Genomic DNA, 19,476 nt, shown 5'->3' with positions numbered 1-19,476 from the left:
ACAGCTGCAGCGACAAAATGAAAATAAAGCACCAAGAACAACTTAGCTTGAGAGACTATTCCTTTCAGGCATATCAGTGTAAAGACTGGAGCTCTATAATTTAAGTCCTTAAGTACACACAAAGAGACTTCCTGAAATAAATTTAAGATGACAACTAATAGCCAACAGACAGCCACCACTAATTATTTAATGAATCATGTATTGAAATCCGCATGGAGACAACTGAAAAACCTGCCTCTGATGTAAACATTTCAGCATCAATAGACAAAACAGTAAGTAATAATTACAAAAGACACTCCTGCTCCAAAATCTGAATGAACTACTTCAACAGCACCTATATATATAGGTAGATAGATACTTCAAATTCTTCAAGGTCTAGTACACTATGAAGATCTTTCGCAATCAACTTTAACATCACTTATTTGTTTGCCATTATGGGTCTCTCTCTCTCTCTCAACACACACAGGGGCACAAAATTTCCTTGTTACCTTCAGAAAAATTAATAAAAAGTAAACAAACTGTGGTGTAAGAGTGGCCTGAGGTTAATTACTGATATTGCTACAAGCAAGAGAAAAAAAATCAAATGCTTCAAATTAATGTCTTGCAAGTATGTTGTTTGTGGGTGGCTATAAGCACTTTTAAAAACAATACCACCATGGGAAGGACTGAAATAAGGCAAGAACTTCACAAACCAAACCGCCAGAAATACCAAGCCTTTATTACAAAGAAAAATTATTCCACAGAAGAGGTTGGCTTGCTTCCATGCATGCTGTCAGTCATATCCACCTGCTGAGTGTGGAGAAGTGCGGCTGCTAGATTCATTAATTCCCCAAGACAGCATTAGGCTTAGTTCTTGGCTACAGGTGCGTGGGCATTTTGATTCAACTGAATTGCTGCTAGAATTTTGTTGCCAGCATTGAATGGACCAAAATAATGAACCTGACTGTTGGACAAGCCAAACACCACAAGGGAAGAAAAGAAAATGTAAAAAAAAAAACCCAAACACACACTGGACACTGTTATCACTAAGAGAAGTCAAATGACTTGCTTTACATTGTAAATAATTTCACAAGCAGGGAAATGAATATGCTTGAGTCTTATCTTCACTTGGGGAGCGTGAAGAATGTTTGCTGAATCCTTTTATTGGTACGTGCAAGCACACGGTCACGAAGCCTGAAAGCCAGCAGAACTAGATTGAATTAATGTTATCTATTGTTGTTTGGATTTTGAACAAAATTGATGGAGTATGAACCGGTTGATGAATCCTGTTTTATCTGGAAATTTTCTGTTGACAGGCCAAAGGGGCGGAGAACCAAATTCCCAAGATCCTTCAGTTTGCCTACAATGAAAAGGAGAGATAACACATTAAGTATTAAGCAGAGGGAAAACTCCCATTGAATTATGCCCAACTACCCAGGCCAGCTCTACTAATTTATCTACTAATTTAAGGTGAATGCTGTGGAAATCTCTGCAGTTTGTTGAATTATTTCGGCTCTTACATGAATGAAAAAAATCCCAATTGTGATGTAGTTACTGTCAACTTTGGGGTTGAAAACAGATCACCATGCTGGTTCTGAATGGTTTGTCAGGCAGCCCTGATGAAGAGCCAGTGGCTGCAGACAGTCATGGCTACGTGGTTATAGCTGTCCGGAAGCACCTTACTTCCTCAGTTATAAGCTCTTGAGGCACGAGAGGTTAACAGCTCACAACAAAGCACTGGTCTCCCCTATACTTACACTTGGATATAACGCTGATAGCTGCCAAAATTCAATTTTCTAACACAAGGTTTTCAGTTCTGGTCATTGTTGATGCAGCTACAGCTCTATACACAATCAACAAACTAGCCAATTTCCCAGACTACCAAAAGAAACAATGAAAGCTAAAGTTCAAACTGCTCATTTGTAATTATTAAAAATCCCTTTCTAAATGTGTACATTGATATAAAGAAAAATAAAACAAATTCATCCTTACAACTGTGTTTGCACCAGCAAACTAAGCAGTTCCATCTGAAGCATATAACTTTACAGCCATTTTGCCTGCAAAAAAACTCAGCATGGTGTCATGCGACATGACATCATTAACTCACTTTCAAAACTACAGTTCTCCAGGACTAACTAGTTGCTAAGAGCTCTAAGCAACTATTATTTAACAAGCATCGTTAAATATACATAGGGTATGACAGTTAATAAAATCTAAAGGTTTCTATCAATATGTATGTATCATACATGCTATCTGACTCTAGAACACCTATAAAAGGGGAAGGGCAACAAAAAGACATCCTTTTTAAAAAATCGTATCTATATAGAGATGATAGAATAGATAAAAAGCATAAAATTAAACAAGAAGCAGAGGTAACAACTTCAATGTTGGCTAAACACAGGCTGAGCCCCTGGCACGACAAGACAAAGGAGGAAGATGGTCAGTTTTCCAAGAAAAACATTATTTTCCTCCTGGCTTCAATGCAGAATTGTAACTACTTTCCCAAAGCACAAACAGGAGAAGTTTTGGCAAGTTGAAGCCTACCCAAGGTTTGCATCCACAGGCTACACACCTTTCAAAAAGCATTCTACCTTTACTACATCTTCAAGGCAATGGATTTTGTTTTGCTGGGAGTTTTGTGCGTGCACACAGTGGGGAAAAAGTGACAACAACATCTGGCACACAGGAAATCCAGTTAAGCAACTGAAGTAGTCACAATCATGTAACTAAAATGTGCAAATGCCACACCTATTCCTACTTGTATCTGTGTGCTTTCCGCAAGCCATCTTAAGTCACGAGAAACACCTCTGTTATTCTAGTCATCTTCACCTTTATTTCTGTTTCTAAACTAACATATTAGAATCTAACTGCAAAGTCATATGAACACTTACCATTTAGTTGCTTTGCTTTTCCTAAATTCTTTTGGTTGTTTGAAAACCCTGTTTCTGCCCAGCAGTGCAGCCCGGCAGTGCAATCATCACTACTGCTATTAAGTAAGTTTCCTCACTACAATGCATCAGCCAGAATTTAGTTCAGGCTTTGTTGCTAAGCCATACTGAAGCAGTAACTTCACAGCAGTGATAAAGCAGTATAGAAACATAAGGAGCAAAGCCGTATGTAAGTTCTTTACAGAAAGAGACAAGCAGTATTTATGTTGCACAAATGGAGTGCAAACAGATCAAGAGATTTGCCTTGCGTGACACTGCAGGCCTGGGACCACGCTCAAAACAGAAATCGTATCCAAGTCTGAACTTATCCCATGGAAGTATGCCCCTTATCTCTTACAATCTGGCAACAGTTCAAGTCAGGTTGGACACCATCACCATAAACCAAGATACGCTATTTTTTCAATCACATTTCCAAAATTGAATTGGGGGCAGGGGGAGCTTTTTTGAACACATTCACAGAAAATACAAAAAGAAACAATAGCTGGGGAAAAATGTAAACATTTTATTGTAAGGAACGACTAAGTGCTGCATAAAGAAACTAACAGTTAGCATTACTACGGTACTCCTAAATATGCCAAAGTCATTAAGATCTTGCACCAAAGTGCTGGTTCACAACTGGGTATCTTTCAGAGATTTGTGTAATTACTTTAAAGCAAGATTGGTCTTTGAGAGTCAACATGGAAATTCCGTGGCCTTACACAGGAAAAAAGGCAACCTTCGCCTACAAAAGCAGCTAGTTGGTGAGACAGAATTTTTCTTCAATTTGTTTTTTTTTTTCTGCATGGATTAACAGATGAGGTGGTTGAGCAATCTGGCCAAAGTCATTCCAGTGAGTGGCTCAGCTAGGATTAGCTTCTTTGTACTGGTGGTGGTTTGGGTTTTTTTAAGCTACACCCTGTTTAAGCTATTAAGTTCATAATTTTATACTGCATCCTAAAAGCGTTTTGGTTATAAAACTATAAAGTTGTTCTTAGCATCTCTATGACTGGGATGAATAGTTGCTATCGTACTTCTCGACAAACATTTGGTCATTGCTTAGCTTCAGGTTTGGGGTGAGAAGTGTCTTTGTCTACTGGTGGAAGAATCCTGGCATAGTCTGGCATTGCTAGAGCCAGTTGTAAACAGTTCACAAGTTATCCAGGCACTGCAGCTGGCTCAGGAGCAGGCAGACGAGTTTGCCCGTTTCAGGAAACTGTGAAAGGTCTTTTCTAATTGGAGTTAGTACGATGGCTCTTTTCTGGTCATACTAGAGCCAATAAACACAGGACAACTGTCTTGGTATTCTTGCTTGTAGCTAGGCCAGCTCTTTGGGAGAAGCTAAAGACTATACAATATATTTAATACTTTATTCTTCATCTCACTGGGATTGAATAATTAAAACAATACAGTCATAGGTCACCTTCCTGTTCTATCACTTAAATCCATATACAGCAACGCCTTTTGGTGCAGCCACATTTAATAAATTGTTAATGAAGCAGAAGAAAGCCTTGCCTTATCCGGGAACTCAAGCCCAAAGCATTGCTCCTGCTGTCTTGGCGCACATAAACCCATCATTGTAGGAAAGCACTATTTCCTCCTCCCCCACTCTCCTTTCATCCCTAAATTAAGATCTGTAGTGAAGTCCAACCTCCCCCTCCCCCCAAAGAAAAGCTCTCTTAAAACAGAGACCGTGCTTGAAGGGAGGAAAAAGGCATGTGGAGCTGTGACTCAGCTGCAAAGAGTTCTCAGCAGTCAAACACTCATTTGTCCCCGAGCAGGGTCACATTCTCCTCTCTGAGACCGTATTTTCATAGATCTTGTTCTTTATATTTTAGAGAGCATATGTGTACTTTTCACCTGGAATTCCAGCATGTTAGGTTTCTTCAGCAGAGCAATATTCAGAGGTTAACAAGAAAACTAACTGGTAAAAATCAATTTAGGTCTCAGAAGTCTGTGATTCATTACTCACCTAAACTGCAGTGTAACATACTGCTGCAAAAGGCAGATGCACAAAAAGATTTCTAACGATTTACATTAAGTTGGAACAGCCAAAATTAATGGCTATTCAGTCTTTCTGGCAATAATTCTAGCATAGTTGCTAGTGGTAATGTGGTGTTTGGAAGTTGAAAAGCTATATATTGTTCATGTTAATTTTTTTTTTTAATAAAAGACAAATTTCCTGATGAAGTCTCATCTTTCTATTACTTTCTGTATTACCAACATTTCTTAAGCTATTAAAAGAGCGAGGGTAAATCCTTTTCCCTTCCCTAAATGGTAAGTGAGGGCTGAACTAAAAGTAACTGTATATTAGCTCTGGTTTGAACTATTTAAAGTGACCTCCCTATATACAGTATTGGGGTTTAGCAGCTTAGCTGCAAATACAACACACCCTTCAGTATCAAAAAAAAGAAACTTATTCTTTAGGCACTAAGCTTAATAAACATCTTTGCTGATCTCACGTCACTGAAAAAATCTCTTATTGGCAGAAAGGCCCAGGTGATATGCTCTAATAGGCCTTCCCATTAATCACATTGATAATCAAGTACATTTCACTATTTTCTGGAATGCACTTGTTTATAACTTAAGCTGAAAGTCCCAATAGTTTTTAATTAGATTTGATGAACTCCGTGTGTACAAGATGGGTTACACAGATTGGGATATGTTCCATCCCTTTTTTTTAATATCCAATATATTTGGCTGCCCTGTAGCCATGCAGTAAACTCTACTGTTGTCACAGCCCCCAAGCTGCTAAACCTTGCTAAAACTATTCCAAACTTCCCCTCTTCTCACACCCTCTCCCCAAAGGAGCTGGTCCTAGTTATCACAATAATTATAGTTTCTCTAAACAAGACTAGCTTGTTGCTCAATAGCTGGAAATCTTTGGCTTTAAAGTCAGAAGAGAAATAAAAAAAGAGCACAGAAAATGGTCAGTATATGTTCACATCCCGGGCAATTACTAAGGCAGAATACGCTGACGTTATGAAAGCATAAAGGGAAAGAGCCACATGGATTTAAAAGCTACTTTCAAAGTGTGCTATAAGTTAAGCTTTCATTAATGTGAAACTCAGAGGTTAGTTCGTACTGAGCAAACTTCAGCGGCAAGTGGCAGCACTAACCTGCAAAGGCTGAATGGAAAATATGAAAATAATTTAAATACAAATGTCAGCTTTGGAAAAGTTAGTCCCTTGCAGAACACATAGCAGAAATGGACTTGGTTTGGCAACAAAACATGTTTTTTCTAGTGACATCAACTTCATCCATCACATGCACTACCACTTGCACACAGGAATTCATAGTTAGGTAGCCTGGAGGAAAAATCCAGCCAAGAATGTGTACTCTGATTTATTTACACACAATCACTTAAGAAGTGGTTTCAGCTTCTGACAAACTCTGTGGTAATGAGCTGTAGCACTGGAAAACAGGAAACACACTTGGGGAAGGAGGAAGATGCACTCCATTTATTTTGGTTTGTTTGTACACAGCTCCAGTTTTCATGACAGTGTTAGTTAGTTGGGTATGCCAGGACTTAGTTTTAGTTGAAAGAATACAAGCCTAGAAAAACAATGTTACTGGCTGATTCACTGACTAAAATAAGAATTCAGTATCCAAACTTCAAAGGAGCCAAAGCATGAAGTGTGACATTCTTTCTAAAGATTTTGTTGGTGATTAAGTTTAGTGTCAGTGCTCCTGGACCAGGCCTAGCCTGCAGCTATTTGGATGCATCTGACTTGCCCTCCCAGAACCAAAAAACCTGGGGTACAACCCAGACACCTGAGCTGACAGTTTGTAATGGTGGTTTATAAAGCTGGATTTATTCTTTCAGTATAGTCCCCTTGTGATTAGTGAGGCCCTTTAGACATTGGTAACAATGGTACAAAGGGAGTGTTCAAAAAGGATCAGGAATTGTTTTCGTATTACTTTGTGTTGAAACCTATCCCATGTCCTACAAATGGGCATGATCCTTCTGGAGATTTTCTGCATTTGTCATTTATTTACAGCACTATCACACTTAACCTTCTTTATTTATGGCTTGTTCTAAGTACAATGGTGGAAACAGAATCTGATGATGTAAAGCTCTAGAAAGCCTCACTGCAACTTTACTAGGTCAAAACAGGTACAAAGCAAGAGATAATCAGACTCCCTGCACAGCAAGAAAAAAAATAAAGTATCAGCTTCAGCATAAGCCCTTGAAACAGCCTCTTCTTCCAAAAAACGTTAAGAATTAGTGTTACAGTATGCAAGACAGACTGAGTTTATTTAACCTGACTCTCTGCAGAATAGCAGAACACTGTCTTCCCCTTTCCCATCCCAAACCCTCAAAGCCTACTCATCTTAAAATAGCATTTCATCTACTACTTGTCACACCTAGAATGAGTAAACAGATAACTACCAAAAGCTATTTCTGAAAGAGGTTAGGTACACATAGTTTATCTTAGACTGTCGTTTGTCCTTACTCTTTTGTGTGGATTTTCTAAACAGTACAAATTAAAAGATTATATAAAAATACTCATTTTAAAAAGCACCAGAATGTCAGATGGGCTTATGTAGTGTCTGAACCTGTAAGAATTAACAAACCCTGTTAACTAGGAGACAGAAGACAATGTTGACAGCAGTCTTTTTTTGGGCGGGAGGTTCTCCCCAAAACAGTTAGTTTAACCATAACATTGTGAGTGGTGCAAGGAAGTACTTTATACTTAAGTTTACACATGAAAACCAATCTTGCTTGAGCAATCTTATATAAGTAGTTATCCTTTTGAAATACATCAGTCCAGTTAAGGTATTATTCAAGCAATACCATACAACACGATGATGGGGGCACATACATTCAAATGAGTTATATTAATTAAATTCTCTTTTCTACAAACAAGCAGTCTCAATAGTATCCTTTGGTATAGAACTGTAAAAACTCAAGAGACAATGAGCTATGCAGTTAGGAAATCTAATTCCACTGCTAGCAAGGCCAGATGCCTGTTTGTAACACTAGGTAGGTCTAATCCAGCCTCCACACAAACAGAACTGAAATACTATATAAATCAAGGTAAACATGAAGACTTGGAGATCTATAGGTTGGAAGTGCTACAAAAAGAACCAAATTTATTTCTTCAGACACAAGCTCAAACATGCTCAGTTATTAACAGCTGGTTGACTTCTTTTACGTAAAGGTTTAGTGAAAACCCTATTTTATCCCTTTCATGGGAATGTTTCCTTTGAAGGTTTACTTGCAGAGAGAAAGTGCAGAGCAGTTGGTCTGTTGCAAACCATTTTCCCCTGCTTTTACATGCATCAATATTAAATTGTTTTAGAAGGTCTTGAGCATTTCTTTCCTTAAATTTAACTAATAGCCTTTTCTGTATGGGAAAATTATTTGGCTAGAACTTACTGTAGGGTGAAACCAAGCAATAGAGAACTACAAAGAAATCAGGACTCTTGTTTAACACAGAACAAGTATTTCCTTTAAGATTTACCTTTAAGATTTACCTTCTTTAAATTTTATACAAGAGATTCTACTCATGCATTTTTATTTTTCTAGTAGACTATGAAGATTATTATGCAAGTTATATGCACATGCTACTTACCTAACATTTCTTTCTTTAATTTTTCATTCCGTTCTTCAATTTGTCTAGGTAATCGCTGTGGAGAGAGATAAAAATTGGAATCAGACCCATGCTTTCAGTAACACTGTAGGTTTAGCTTATGGAATTTTCAGACACATACCCAGGATACACTGTTTATGGCTTAAAAGGAATCCTTATGTCAAACCACACTTATTTTATTTCCTCTTATTTTGGAAACCTGTAATTCATCCTATGACATCAGTTCACATAAACAGTAAGTCGTAACTTTTAAGTGCAGGTTTCATACAGGCATACATTTTTACTGCTGAAAAACAGATCTGATCTGTTTGCTTGGGATTTTAACTGAAAAGCTTATGGAATTTGAGAGACTTAAAATTAAAGTATATTTTAGCCCTATCTCCTCTGCTGCATACATTAAATTTGGTAAGAGAGGCTAGAAGAACTAAGCAAGCATAGCACTTGACTTCTGAACATGAACACAGGTGTAATGAGGAAAACATCCATAAAGTCAGTTCGCAATGGCATCACACTTCAGGGAAATCCACACTGTGAAAACACGTATGTCTTCTGAATACAAATATTTTATCAGAAGATCACCGAATTAACTGTCTATGAACTTCAGGACATAGTTTAATGAGCAGCATCTTATTATGCAATATACGGCGTAGTTCTAAGGAGGACAGGGTGTTACAAACGAGGGCCTTGACCTGGCAATTGATCACGGGGAGGGAACTCCAACAGTTCATCCTGAGCAAGGTACTAGTCCAAGTAACAGTTCATTAATGTGCTTTTTCCCTCCTCACAGCTGGCATCAGTGTTAAAATCTGTTGCACCATCACAAACAAACTTATCACGTTTCTAATGAGCATTATGTAACTGCATGGTCTATGCATTCCTAATGATTTGAGATTCCCATTTATGCCTAGAACAGCTGTGACTCATCTTCCATCCTTACACAGTACTGGTGTTTTGCTATATGATTGTAATGATAATTTTTAATTAGAATTTTATATTCACTACAACTAAATTTACCATTGTATCATTTAAATTTTGCATTTGCTATACATCAGTTAAATACAATATTAAAACAAAATACATTACGAATGACAGTCACTTTTTATACATCTTTTTCATATTTTGCAGAAGTACTATTTCAAGCTTTTATACTGTGCTTATTACTGGATAATTCTGGCAGTTCTGCATGCAATTATATGCGTAACTGCTGTCTCTTCTTGTGGAGGTCATAGCAAATAAGACAGATCTGCTGTAATGGTGCTATCAGTAAATTAATTACAGTTGCAGACTATGGTAACAGGTGTGGAATTCACTCCTGATACAATTCCCTTGTGGTAATTGGCTTCTCAACATAGTTAAAGAATTCATTTCCTAATCTTGTTCCTTCCTGTCATTTACAGCTCCAGTCATCGTGGATAGGTTTGTCATCCTGGTATCATTGCTACAGTGAAATAAGATGTTCACCTCAAGAAAAAGCCCATTGACAAGGCTGCCTGACTATTCCTGTCCTCTTCAATGCAGGATACACTGGTGAACACAGGCAAATACAGTTCGTTTTCTATAGCGATGGGGAGGAGAGGTGGTACACCCCAGAAAAAAAAACAGAAAAATGAGTACCAAGGAATACAATGCAGATATATATGGATGGCTAAGCTTGAAACTAGCCCAGGACCAGCATCACCACCAGTGAGCCAGATCTAATTAACACAGTCAGACCTCATCTGACTCCTGCTGACCCAGAGGGGCTTATTAAGTTGGGTGCAGATCTGGACCTAAGCTGCCTGCATGAAAACATGTGTGGATATCCCCAGGCTCTAAATTCAGTTTGCATTGTGGCTGTGAGATTTGCTGTATCTTGGATGAGTTTGGCATATATAACGTGTCTCTCTCACATTTGGACGTTAGGCTTTAGCAGGAAATAAAGACACAAATCCTTTATCTGAAATACATACTCCGTGTTTTGTCTGTCTGATACTGCTATTCCAAAGACTCAGCTTTTCTCACTCCAAAAATGTATTTGCAAGGTTAGTTATCTACAGAAAGGTGTCCGTAAGGACAGCTATTTATCTGGTGTCTATGATACTTATCTCAAAGTACAGCTTGTTTTGGTAAATAAGTTTATCTGGCCTGCCAATCCCTCAAGAACTGTGTTGAAGCTAAAATTCACACAACACTCTTACACACCCGCTAAAAACAAAACCTAAAGATTGATACCATATAATTAAACACTTCCTGGGAAAGCATCAATAGGGATTATTTGACCATAAAACATTATAATTTCAAACTGTTTAATTTGGCATTGAAGATGTCAAAAATAACTGAAGTGTGCAACACTAGGATTTAAATCAAAACACTAGCACTGTACTCCTGAAATATAAACACTACTGAAATTTTAGAGCAGCTACCAAATCAGGAATCAAAGCAAAGAACTACTGTGTATTTAATATTTATAAACTGTCTTTTAGCAAGATCATGACATTCCCTAAAGCAGTATGTGAAATATTTTCTATGTACAGGAAGGAGAAAGATTTGCTCTAACAGTGAGTGAACCTAATTTGCAGATTCTCTTGATGCATCATTTTCATTGCCAGCGAGGGGGAAAAAATGCTGCGATATTTCTGCAAAGAGAAATGCGTTTTACCTTACAATAAAGCAAAGCTCCTTAGTCTCTTACATATTAGGTATGTTAACCACATATGTGGAGTTACATTAACATCAACGTTACAGCTGGAATTGTTTTTTTATTATGAAATTTAGAGATTTATTATGAATATTTTAAAAAGTGTAAAACTAGCTATCAGTATTTCCTCAACAATTTTTCAAGGGGGAGTTTTAAGCTTCAGACTCAAAAGATTGCTTCTACCCTGAAACTTGACAAAGAACAGGACCAACTCAGGGCAGAATGTCCTAAATCCCGCTGCAGTGTAAATTAAGGGCATTTTGTACAAAGTGTTCTGCACCACATATGAGCCTGAAGCCTCTGTCTAGTAAAATGAGGTCAAGGAGCAGAAGGTATATGAAACAGTCAACCTCTGTACTTCCCAGCTACAAAAATTAAGAATAAATTACTGATCGTTCTAAAGCATTCCTGAAAGATGGCCAGGAAGAACAGCAGGACTGTTTATGATTCTCTTCTAGCCCAAATCTCCATTGGTTACTGAGCAAGGGCTCTTTTGTGAGACTATTAGAGGCATACTCACTGAAAGAAAATTGTGATTTTGCAAGAGGTATAAAGGACAGTATCTATATTTTCAGGGCGTTCCAATCAGCCAAAATATATGTATTTTAAAACTCCTTATATTTTGTACCAACTACTGACAGCGTTCCCGTCTTAATCTGTGGAGTCCTGACTGGTGGATCATAACAATCTGTCTGATCTTCACAGTTGTTCTTTGTATGATGAGCTGCTAAAATGCACTCCTTGTACACTAATACTATTTCACCAAGTAACTGGCTAGATTACACTAGGCCTCACTCTGGAGCTAGTCTAATGCTAAAAAACTACAAGCTACAGAAACTAAACCCCATCATTTCCTTTAGAAATGTTAGCAGACTCCTTGGCTGAATTCCTGGATCAAATAAGCAATAGTCTCAGCTAGGAGACTATAAACAAGGCCAACACAAATACTCTTTTCTAGACTGTGATGGACCCATCACATTCACTACCCATGCAGTAACGATGTTTGACAAGCTTGTCATTTATTAAGCCATTGCCAAGAGCTAGGTGATAAAGTGCTCTCCTGCTCTCAACCAGATGCATGCAACAAGCATCAGGGGGTTGTTTCACAGTACAGTAAACTGACCTTGTCAGTGGGTGCTGCAAAAGGGATGGCCCCAATTCCTGTACTGCCTTGACCATGCCTTCTTTCCTTCTCACTAGCATTTGCAGTGGGACTTGTCTGACTGTAAAAAGCCAGGGCAATATAAAACTATTTACTTTGGGGTTTTCTGGTTGCTGGCTTTTTTTTTTTGCTTGCTTGTTGCTGTTTTTCCCTTTAGCAGAGTTCGTTGTCTGCCAGACTCATATATAGAGCCAGCCACCCCCTAGGGTCGGACATGAGCTAGTACCAGCGCTAGCACAAGGAAAGCAACCGGACAGCTTCGTAAGAGCAGGCAGTTAGTAGATCAGTTTAGCTGTTTTGTGAAACCATACCCCTACAGGAGTTACACAGTTAAGCAGAATATTTTTCTGCCATCAGTGCAACTGATTCAGTCCCAAAGGAACTAATTTCAGACAAGGCTTCTTGTCTAATATGCCATAAAAGCAGTTTCTAATCTGTCACTTACAACACCATAGCATGGAGAAAAGGGGGGCGGGGGGCAATCACTACTAATGATTTATTTTCCCAAATGGAGAGTTAAAACAGTTAAACCTAAGTCTTTCAACATTACTTCTGCATCAACATATTCAAAGTGGTTTTAGAGATAATTTTGTGGGTGAAGCAAATTATTTTCTTTTCTTTATGAGGCAGTTGCAGGTTCACTGATGTGAAGCTGAACTAAAATAATGACACTGAAAATTTAACCAGATACAAATAAAGTCAAGTATTTGCATATGGATTTGGGTGCCCAATTAAGAATTACGTTCTAAAATTGCATCCATTTACCTTAAAATGGAAATAAAGAATAGTTCAGCTGTTGTTTTCCCTGCAGAAGATGGTCAGCTCTTTCCAGGCTCTCTGGTGCTTGCAAACCATTCACCTACCATGACCTGAAGCTCCCACTTTGATAAAAAGTGACGACCACTGTACTTTTTATAGTGGCTACCTTTCATTAGGACATGTTCCTTCAAAACCACAGGCTGGCTGGCCACATCTCTACCACATTTATGTTTTCAACACAGCCTTCATAACCTCTTTTCAAAAATAAGAACAGCAAGCAGCCTGTAAGAGGAGCTTTCTGCACAAAATAAATTTCCCTTCTTGCTACCCTTGTGAAGAGACCCTCTGAACTTGTCAAATTCACAGCTATTTTCCACACTGAGCATTAACATACTAAATATCACTAGAAAAATCACTTCCTGCTGGTATTTTACACAAAGAGTTACTTAAAACCTGAAATCAGCAGGCTGTGGCAGTGACTTTAAATCCCCATTGAGTAGGGATTATTTACATGTTAGACTGGGGTTTCAGGAAGTGCTAGGGGTTTACCTTTTTTCATCCAAGCTGACACATCCTAAAGGCCAAGGAAACTTTTAAAGCATTTCCTTACACTTTCAGAGATATGGCAAAGATTCTGCAAGAAATGTTTAATCCTTAAGTATTTGTAATTTCATTGAAAGTGGACATTGGAACACAGTACTAAGCTGCAGAATTTTTTTTTTTTTAGAATGAAGAAAGTAACTGAATCAGGAGAGTTCTGTTTGCAAACACAAAGTGCCTTTTTCTTCCAAGTGAAAGGCTAAGTTTTTGAAGATTAATAGCAGGCTTCAGTCACTGTTAGTAAAATAACTCAAGTGGCCAATACACACACAAGGCATAGCAACGAACAAGAACAGAAAACAGCTAAATCAAGAAACAAAAATACCAACATTTTAAAGTGGATACAAACATAGATACAGACTGATAGAATCCTATCTCTTTGCCATTCTCAAAGTTATATAATCAAGTCATCAAAAAAAGTAATTATTTTATAATTATGCCATAAAGGCATTTGACTGCAAATTTACCAATCAGAAAAATAATTCTACTGAAAGAAAACCAGACTCCCACTAATTAAACAGCTAGCAAGAACTGTATTATAGGGTGCTTGTATTCTGATCTCCAAATTGCAGATCTGTATTGAAATGATGGCTACTAGAATGCAGCAGTGGTTCAGGCAACCTTTTCTAGCACATGCATAAATACAACTCACAGCCTCAATCAGAAAACTAGAACAAAGTGTGTGTGTGTGCACGTGCGCACACACCATTCAACAGCTAAACATGTAATTACTTGCTTACAGCTCAGAACACACATTTACTTTCACTCATTTTACAAAAGTAAAAGGAGGACTATGCTTTATGGACCTGAGACTTATCATGGAAGTTGTGGCAGTTCATGTAATCTTCCTTACGTAAAACCAGATGAGAAAAGCACCACACTTTCAGACTCAAAAATATTCATCACCACTGCATATGAAGCTGCTTGCATAAACAGCATTCTATATTTAGAATAGGAAAGAAAGGACCTTGGTTTAAAGTTAGGCCAAAGTATACCAAAAAGGCTTACCATGCAAGCTTCTCTGGCTTGATGAACTGATGAGTCTTTTTCTAGGACTGCCTTATAATCTTCCAGAGCTTCATCTAGTTTTTCTGTTTTTTCATATAGTTCTGCTCTCCTCAGCAAAGCTCTAATATAGTTAGGATCTAATTCCACTGCTAGAAAACAAAAACAAAGCACAGTATTTCACTTGAAACATTTCTACACCCCTCAAATGAATTCTTAAGTGTGTATTAAATTCTCAAGTTATCTTTATAATGTAGCTTAGAATCAAGCAGAGTCACAGTTTTAAAAGCTAAGACATAATTCAGAAAGGCATACATCTGCCCGTGAAAGTCTAATGCAAATGTTCACATTTCATTTAATGACTACAGTCTATCGCAGATAGAAGTGATTTATAATGCACAAACATTTAATTTTGCAATACTATATAGGCAGAGATTCTAAGTGATGCTTCAGAAATTTTAAGGACCTGTAAGATATTCTTCAGCTTTTGTATATTTAATAAGTATGTATTACTAGATTACAGCTAAAGTTAAATATACCTAAAGATACACATAGCAGGGAAAATAAGCATTTCCCTGCTTATCTCAGTTCAAGTTGAGACAAACTCCAGGAAAACTACTGGCATTCTTCTGAATTTAGTATCAAACAGTCAAAATTGGGTTGGGAATCCACAAACGGTTGTTAGCTCTGCAAGTTAGCAGAGGGGCATGCTGACTGAATTTAAGCTTTTCCTCTCGTTATTCCCTTGGCAGCCATGACTGTGTTTACAGATGCGGTTAAGACTGAATGCTAAACTTAACAGTAACCTGCAAATGGTAATTTCTCAAGAATTTCTTCATCCATTTTTCACCATAGAAAGAGGGAATATGAAAGACTGCCCATTTTATAATTACAAACCCATTAAAATGGTTCTCAGGACAATTAAATCTAGGATTATCTAGCTAAATATTCTAGCTTATTTCTTCTGGAAGGACAAAGACAATGCTACCATCAGCAAGTTGCAGGTTAGTGTGAATTGCTCTGCTGTGTTCCAAGTGTTGCATTGCAGTTTGTAAGCCAAGTCCCTGGGGAGTGTCAAGCGATGGTAGGTTTAAGTCTCACTGCTGCAAAGGAGACTGATTCCCTTTCAGCCAATAGAAAATTAGCAGAAGTGTTTTTCAAAATGCACCACCACCAAAAGAAGGCAAACCCCCGAACTGACAGAGGCCAGCTAGAATTTGTTACCTTCAAGAATACTTGTAGCATGTACAAACTCATATTTACTGTACAAGCAGTGCTGGCATGCAGCCATTGGATTAGTTTTCTGATTGGTAATTTGGACTTTTTTCCCCAGCTATCATGGGGAGTTTAACAAATATTCGAGCATGGGTGAGTGGGTGGAAGCAATAAAGCAATGCACAGCTGAAATGATCTCACCAGAAGTTGCGGAGAAAAAGCTATGCAGGACAAGAACAGGAGAGCATAAGCTCTCGTGACAAAGCAAAAGCCTTGCATAAAAGGGACTTGATAATGCTTATAATTCTATAAGGCCTCACAGTTCTTTGGAATCTGGGATTAAACCAAGATTTTGGGGGGAATGGCAGGTGGAAGTGGGTTTAAAATAGTAGGTGTAAGGAAACAGCCTCTATAATAAAAAGACTTTCCTGTTAAAAAAGTACAAACAGCAGCCTTATTGGCACAAGAGAATAGAAAGTAAATTATTACAGACAGGAAAAGTTTGATAGACATTTTACAAAATAAATAATATAAATAATTCTAGATTTAGGTGTCTTCCACCACAGCTTTTCTATAAATTCTTTAAAGACACTTATGCCCAAAATTACAGCTCTGCAGTAAGGCACTACCTGGCATAATTACGTATGAGAGATCTGGCACAAGAGCAGCACACAGGGAAAAAAAAAGTCATACCTTTGCTGCAGTCACTTAGGGCAGCTTCCATCTTGTCCTAGAACACAAAATAGTTTTGTTATATTTAAGTCATATTTCTTGGGAAATAGATTATTTACAATTGCAAGCAAAAAGGTTTGTCTGGCATTCCAAGGAACTGGGATGTTCATGTAATCAAGGCTTTTCATACCGTTGCTTCTGATGTAAAGCTCTTTACCAGTGATTAGCATCCTCTCTGTGAAGGCTGCCAGCGTTCAAATTGCATGGCTGCCCCACTAATCGGTCTGCACTGAACAGCCGGCAGCAAGCTACAGTCAAAAGGCTGAGTCATATCTGCAGGCCTTGGCTTAACCGAGCTACAGCTTTTCTACCTTTGTCAAATAATTGAGGGGTTGGAATAGACAGTTCCCAAGACTCCCAGGTAAATTCTTGTCTGTACGAGCTGAGACATTTGGAAAGCAGATACTGCCTTTAGCACTAATACAGCTTTCTCTACAAGGGACAATGCATGAGAGTTCCAGAAGTGGTAGGGACGAGATTTTAGTGCACCCAGACAACCATAGTTAGAAGATGAGAGCCAGGCAATCTGCTTATAATGAAACAAGAAGGAAAAAAAAAAACAAAACCCAAATTGCTGAGACAGAGATCCTATTTTCATTCAAACTAAAAGAGCTTAAAAAAAAAAACAACCACCAAAAAACCACTAGGCTGTTCTGTGCTTGTATTGTTGATCTAAGTAGCAGTAATCTTTCTACACCCAAGGAAGTATTTTCTCCTCCATAAAACAGAAGCTGTCTCACAGAAGAATGCCTCACAAGCTTTTATTGTAGTGCAAAGCAAATGGGTGCAGCAGGTATGGAAGAACAAACTTAATGGGGAAGTTATTAATAATATGAATCTATTTTCAGAGTAATGTATTGGTTTGTCAGGTTCCACTGATTTATACTGGTGAGATACACTAGTTTGTGCACAGTTCTTCTATCATCTTGGGCTCCTTTGGGGACTATTGGATTAGTTTCCCAGTGATATGAATAGTTAACATCTGTATTATGAGGAGGTTTTCCAGTTTAAAGCTTTCATATTTGAAAGGTTACAGCATCTGTTATTACAGATTTTGTTCCATTTTTTCCTTGTCTGCTCAAACAATTCCGTATCCCAACAGCGAGTTAAATAATTCTAGCCAAACCAGAATACTCTATGCTGAGTAAGAATTTATTTATTTATGCCTAAATATGGCTGCAAGGTTGTCCTGGTTTCGGCAGGGATAGAGTTAATTTCCTTCCTAGTAGCTGGTACAGTGCTGTGTTTTGGATTTAGGATGAGAATAATGTTGATAACACACTGATGTTTTAGTTGTTGCTAGGTAGTGTTTACACTAGTCAAGGACTTTTTAGTTTCCCATGCTCTACCGACTGAGAAGGCTGGAGGTGCACAAGAAGCTGGGAGGGGGCACAGCCAGGACAGCTGACCGAAACTGGCCAAAGGGATATTCCATACCATGTGACGTCATGCTCAGTATATAAAGCTGGGGGAAGAAGAAGGAAGGGGGGGACGTTTGCAGTGATGGCGTTTGTCTTCCCAAGTAACCGTTACGCGTGATGGAGCCCTGCTTTCCTGGAGATGGCTGAACACCTGCCTGCCCATGGGAAGTAGTGAATGAATTCCTTGTTTTGCTTTGCTTGCGTGCGCGGCTTTTGCTTTACCTAGTAAACTGTCTTTATCTCAACCCACGAGTTTTCTCACTTTTACCCTTCCGATTCTCTCCCCCATCCCACTGTGGGGGGAGTGAGCGAGCGGCTGTGTGGTGCTTAGTTGCCGGCTGGGGTTAAACCACGACAAAGGTACCTTTCTAAACAGAGCTGCATCTGTCTCAATACTGGAGGAAAACTGCAAGAAAGTTCGCTTTGCAGGAAGGTAAACTGAGGACAGGAGTTACTGTGCTATTTTTCTATAATAATTTAATCTTAAAAACAAAGGCAAAAATAGGGAGTAATTTCCCCTGAATTCTTAGTATCTCCTCTTTCTAAAGAAGTGAAAGTTTCTGTTCAGACAGATTGTGTTCTATGCCTTCCATGCTACGTAACTGCATTGCTGATTCTGGTAACATCTGCGCACCTGTCCCCAGTCAAGGAATAGAAAACATATGAAGAAAGCTGTAGCCATTCTATCCAGACCATGCCCTACTATATAGGTCTGTCCTACTATATAACAACTGTGAAGGAAGCAGACTAACTGAACTAATAAAGCCATGCTTAGGAAGTCCTGCTTATGCCTCAAAGCATTTGAGCCAATTAAATGAAGACAAGTATATGACAATCCAGGCTTTTAGAAAAAGCACTAACTAGCTACAATTCTAAACAATCTAGCACATGGTCTGCATACACAAAATATGCTTAAAGACATCTGTTCCACATGAACTTTGAATTTCCTTAAAATAGAGAGAATGAAAGAAAAATCAGTGTTTTAAACATAATGCAGCAGAGCAACTTTGAACAGCTGTTCCAATTGCAACTTTCAGGTTTGTATTCATCCTCAGTAAAACCAAGCGTACCAGCACTTCTACTGGGAGCATGAGAGACTGAGCAAGCAGCAAAACCTGCGAACAGCTTTATTCCTTTGCCCTCCTTTATGCACCCCTAATGACTTCATTATTGCCTTTGTCATATAATCAATACATTTATAAAATAAAAAGAATATTCACCTGTTTCATTTTTGCAGCAGCTCTGTTTGAAAACAAAACAGCCCTATCTTTTTGGAAGCAGGCTGGACAAATCTGCAGAGCCTTCGTGTAAGAGTCTTCCGCCTCTCCATAGTCTGCAGATGCAATAGGAAAAAACCCAAACCAGACCATTTATTTCAAATGCCAGTACAGTCAGTGAACCACAT

The 19,476-nt window shown here is 38.3% G+C and overlaps 1 protein-coding gene across 2 annotated transcripts in view; it reads right to left on the bottom strand.

Moving 5' to 3' along the window:
- Positions 1–695: 695 nt before the first annotated feature.
- Positions 696–19,476, bottom strand: part of LOC143165858 (tetratricopeptide repeat protein 1-like) — a 33,254-nt gene continuing 14,473 nt past the window's right edge. For both annotated transcript variants that reach the window (XM_076349655.1, XM_076349653.1), the window contains exons 4-8: positions 19,292–19,404; positions 16,612–16,648; positions 14,707–14,855; positions 8,483–8,537; positions 696–1,339 (exon numbers count right to left, since the gene is read on the bottom strand). In XM_076349655.1, the coding sequence (XP_076205770.1) occupies positions 1,206–1,339; positions 8,483–8,537; positions 14,707–14,855; positions 16,612–16,648; positions 19,292–19,404 (488 nt within the window). In that variant the 3' untranslated portion in view covers positions 696–1,205. The remainder of the gene's footprint in view (positions 1,340–8,482; positions 8,538–14,706; positions 14,856–16,611; positions 16,649–19,291; positions 19,405–19,476) is intronic.

Source organism: Aptenodytes patagonicus, chromosome 12 (assembly GCF_965638725.1).
Source record: "Aptenodytes patagonicus chromosome 12, bAptPat1.pri.cur, whole genome shotgun sequence".
Classification (NCBI taxonomy): Eukaryota; Metazoa; Chordata; class Aves; order Sphenisciformes; family Spheniscidae; genus Aptenodytes; species Aptenodytes patagonicus.
The sequence above is the reverse complement of the archived record's forward strand: the minus strand, read 5'-3'. Positions and strand labels throughout refer to the sequence as shown.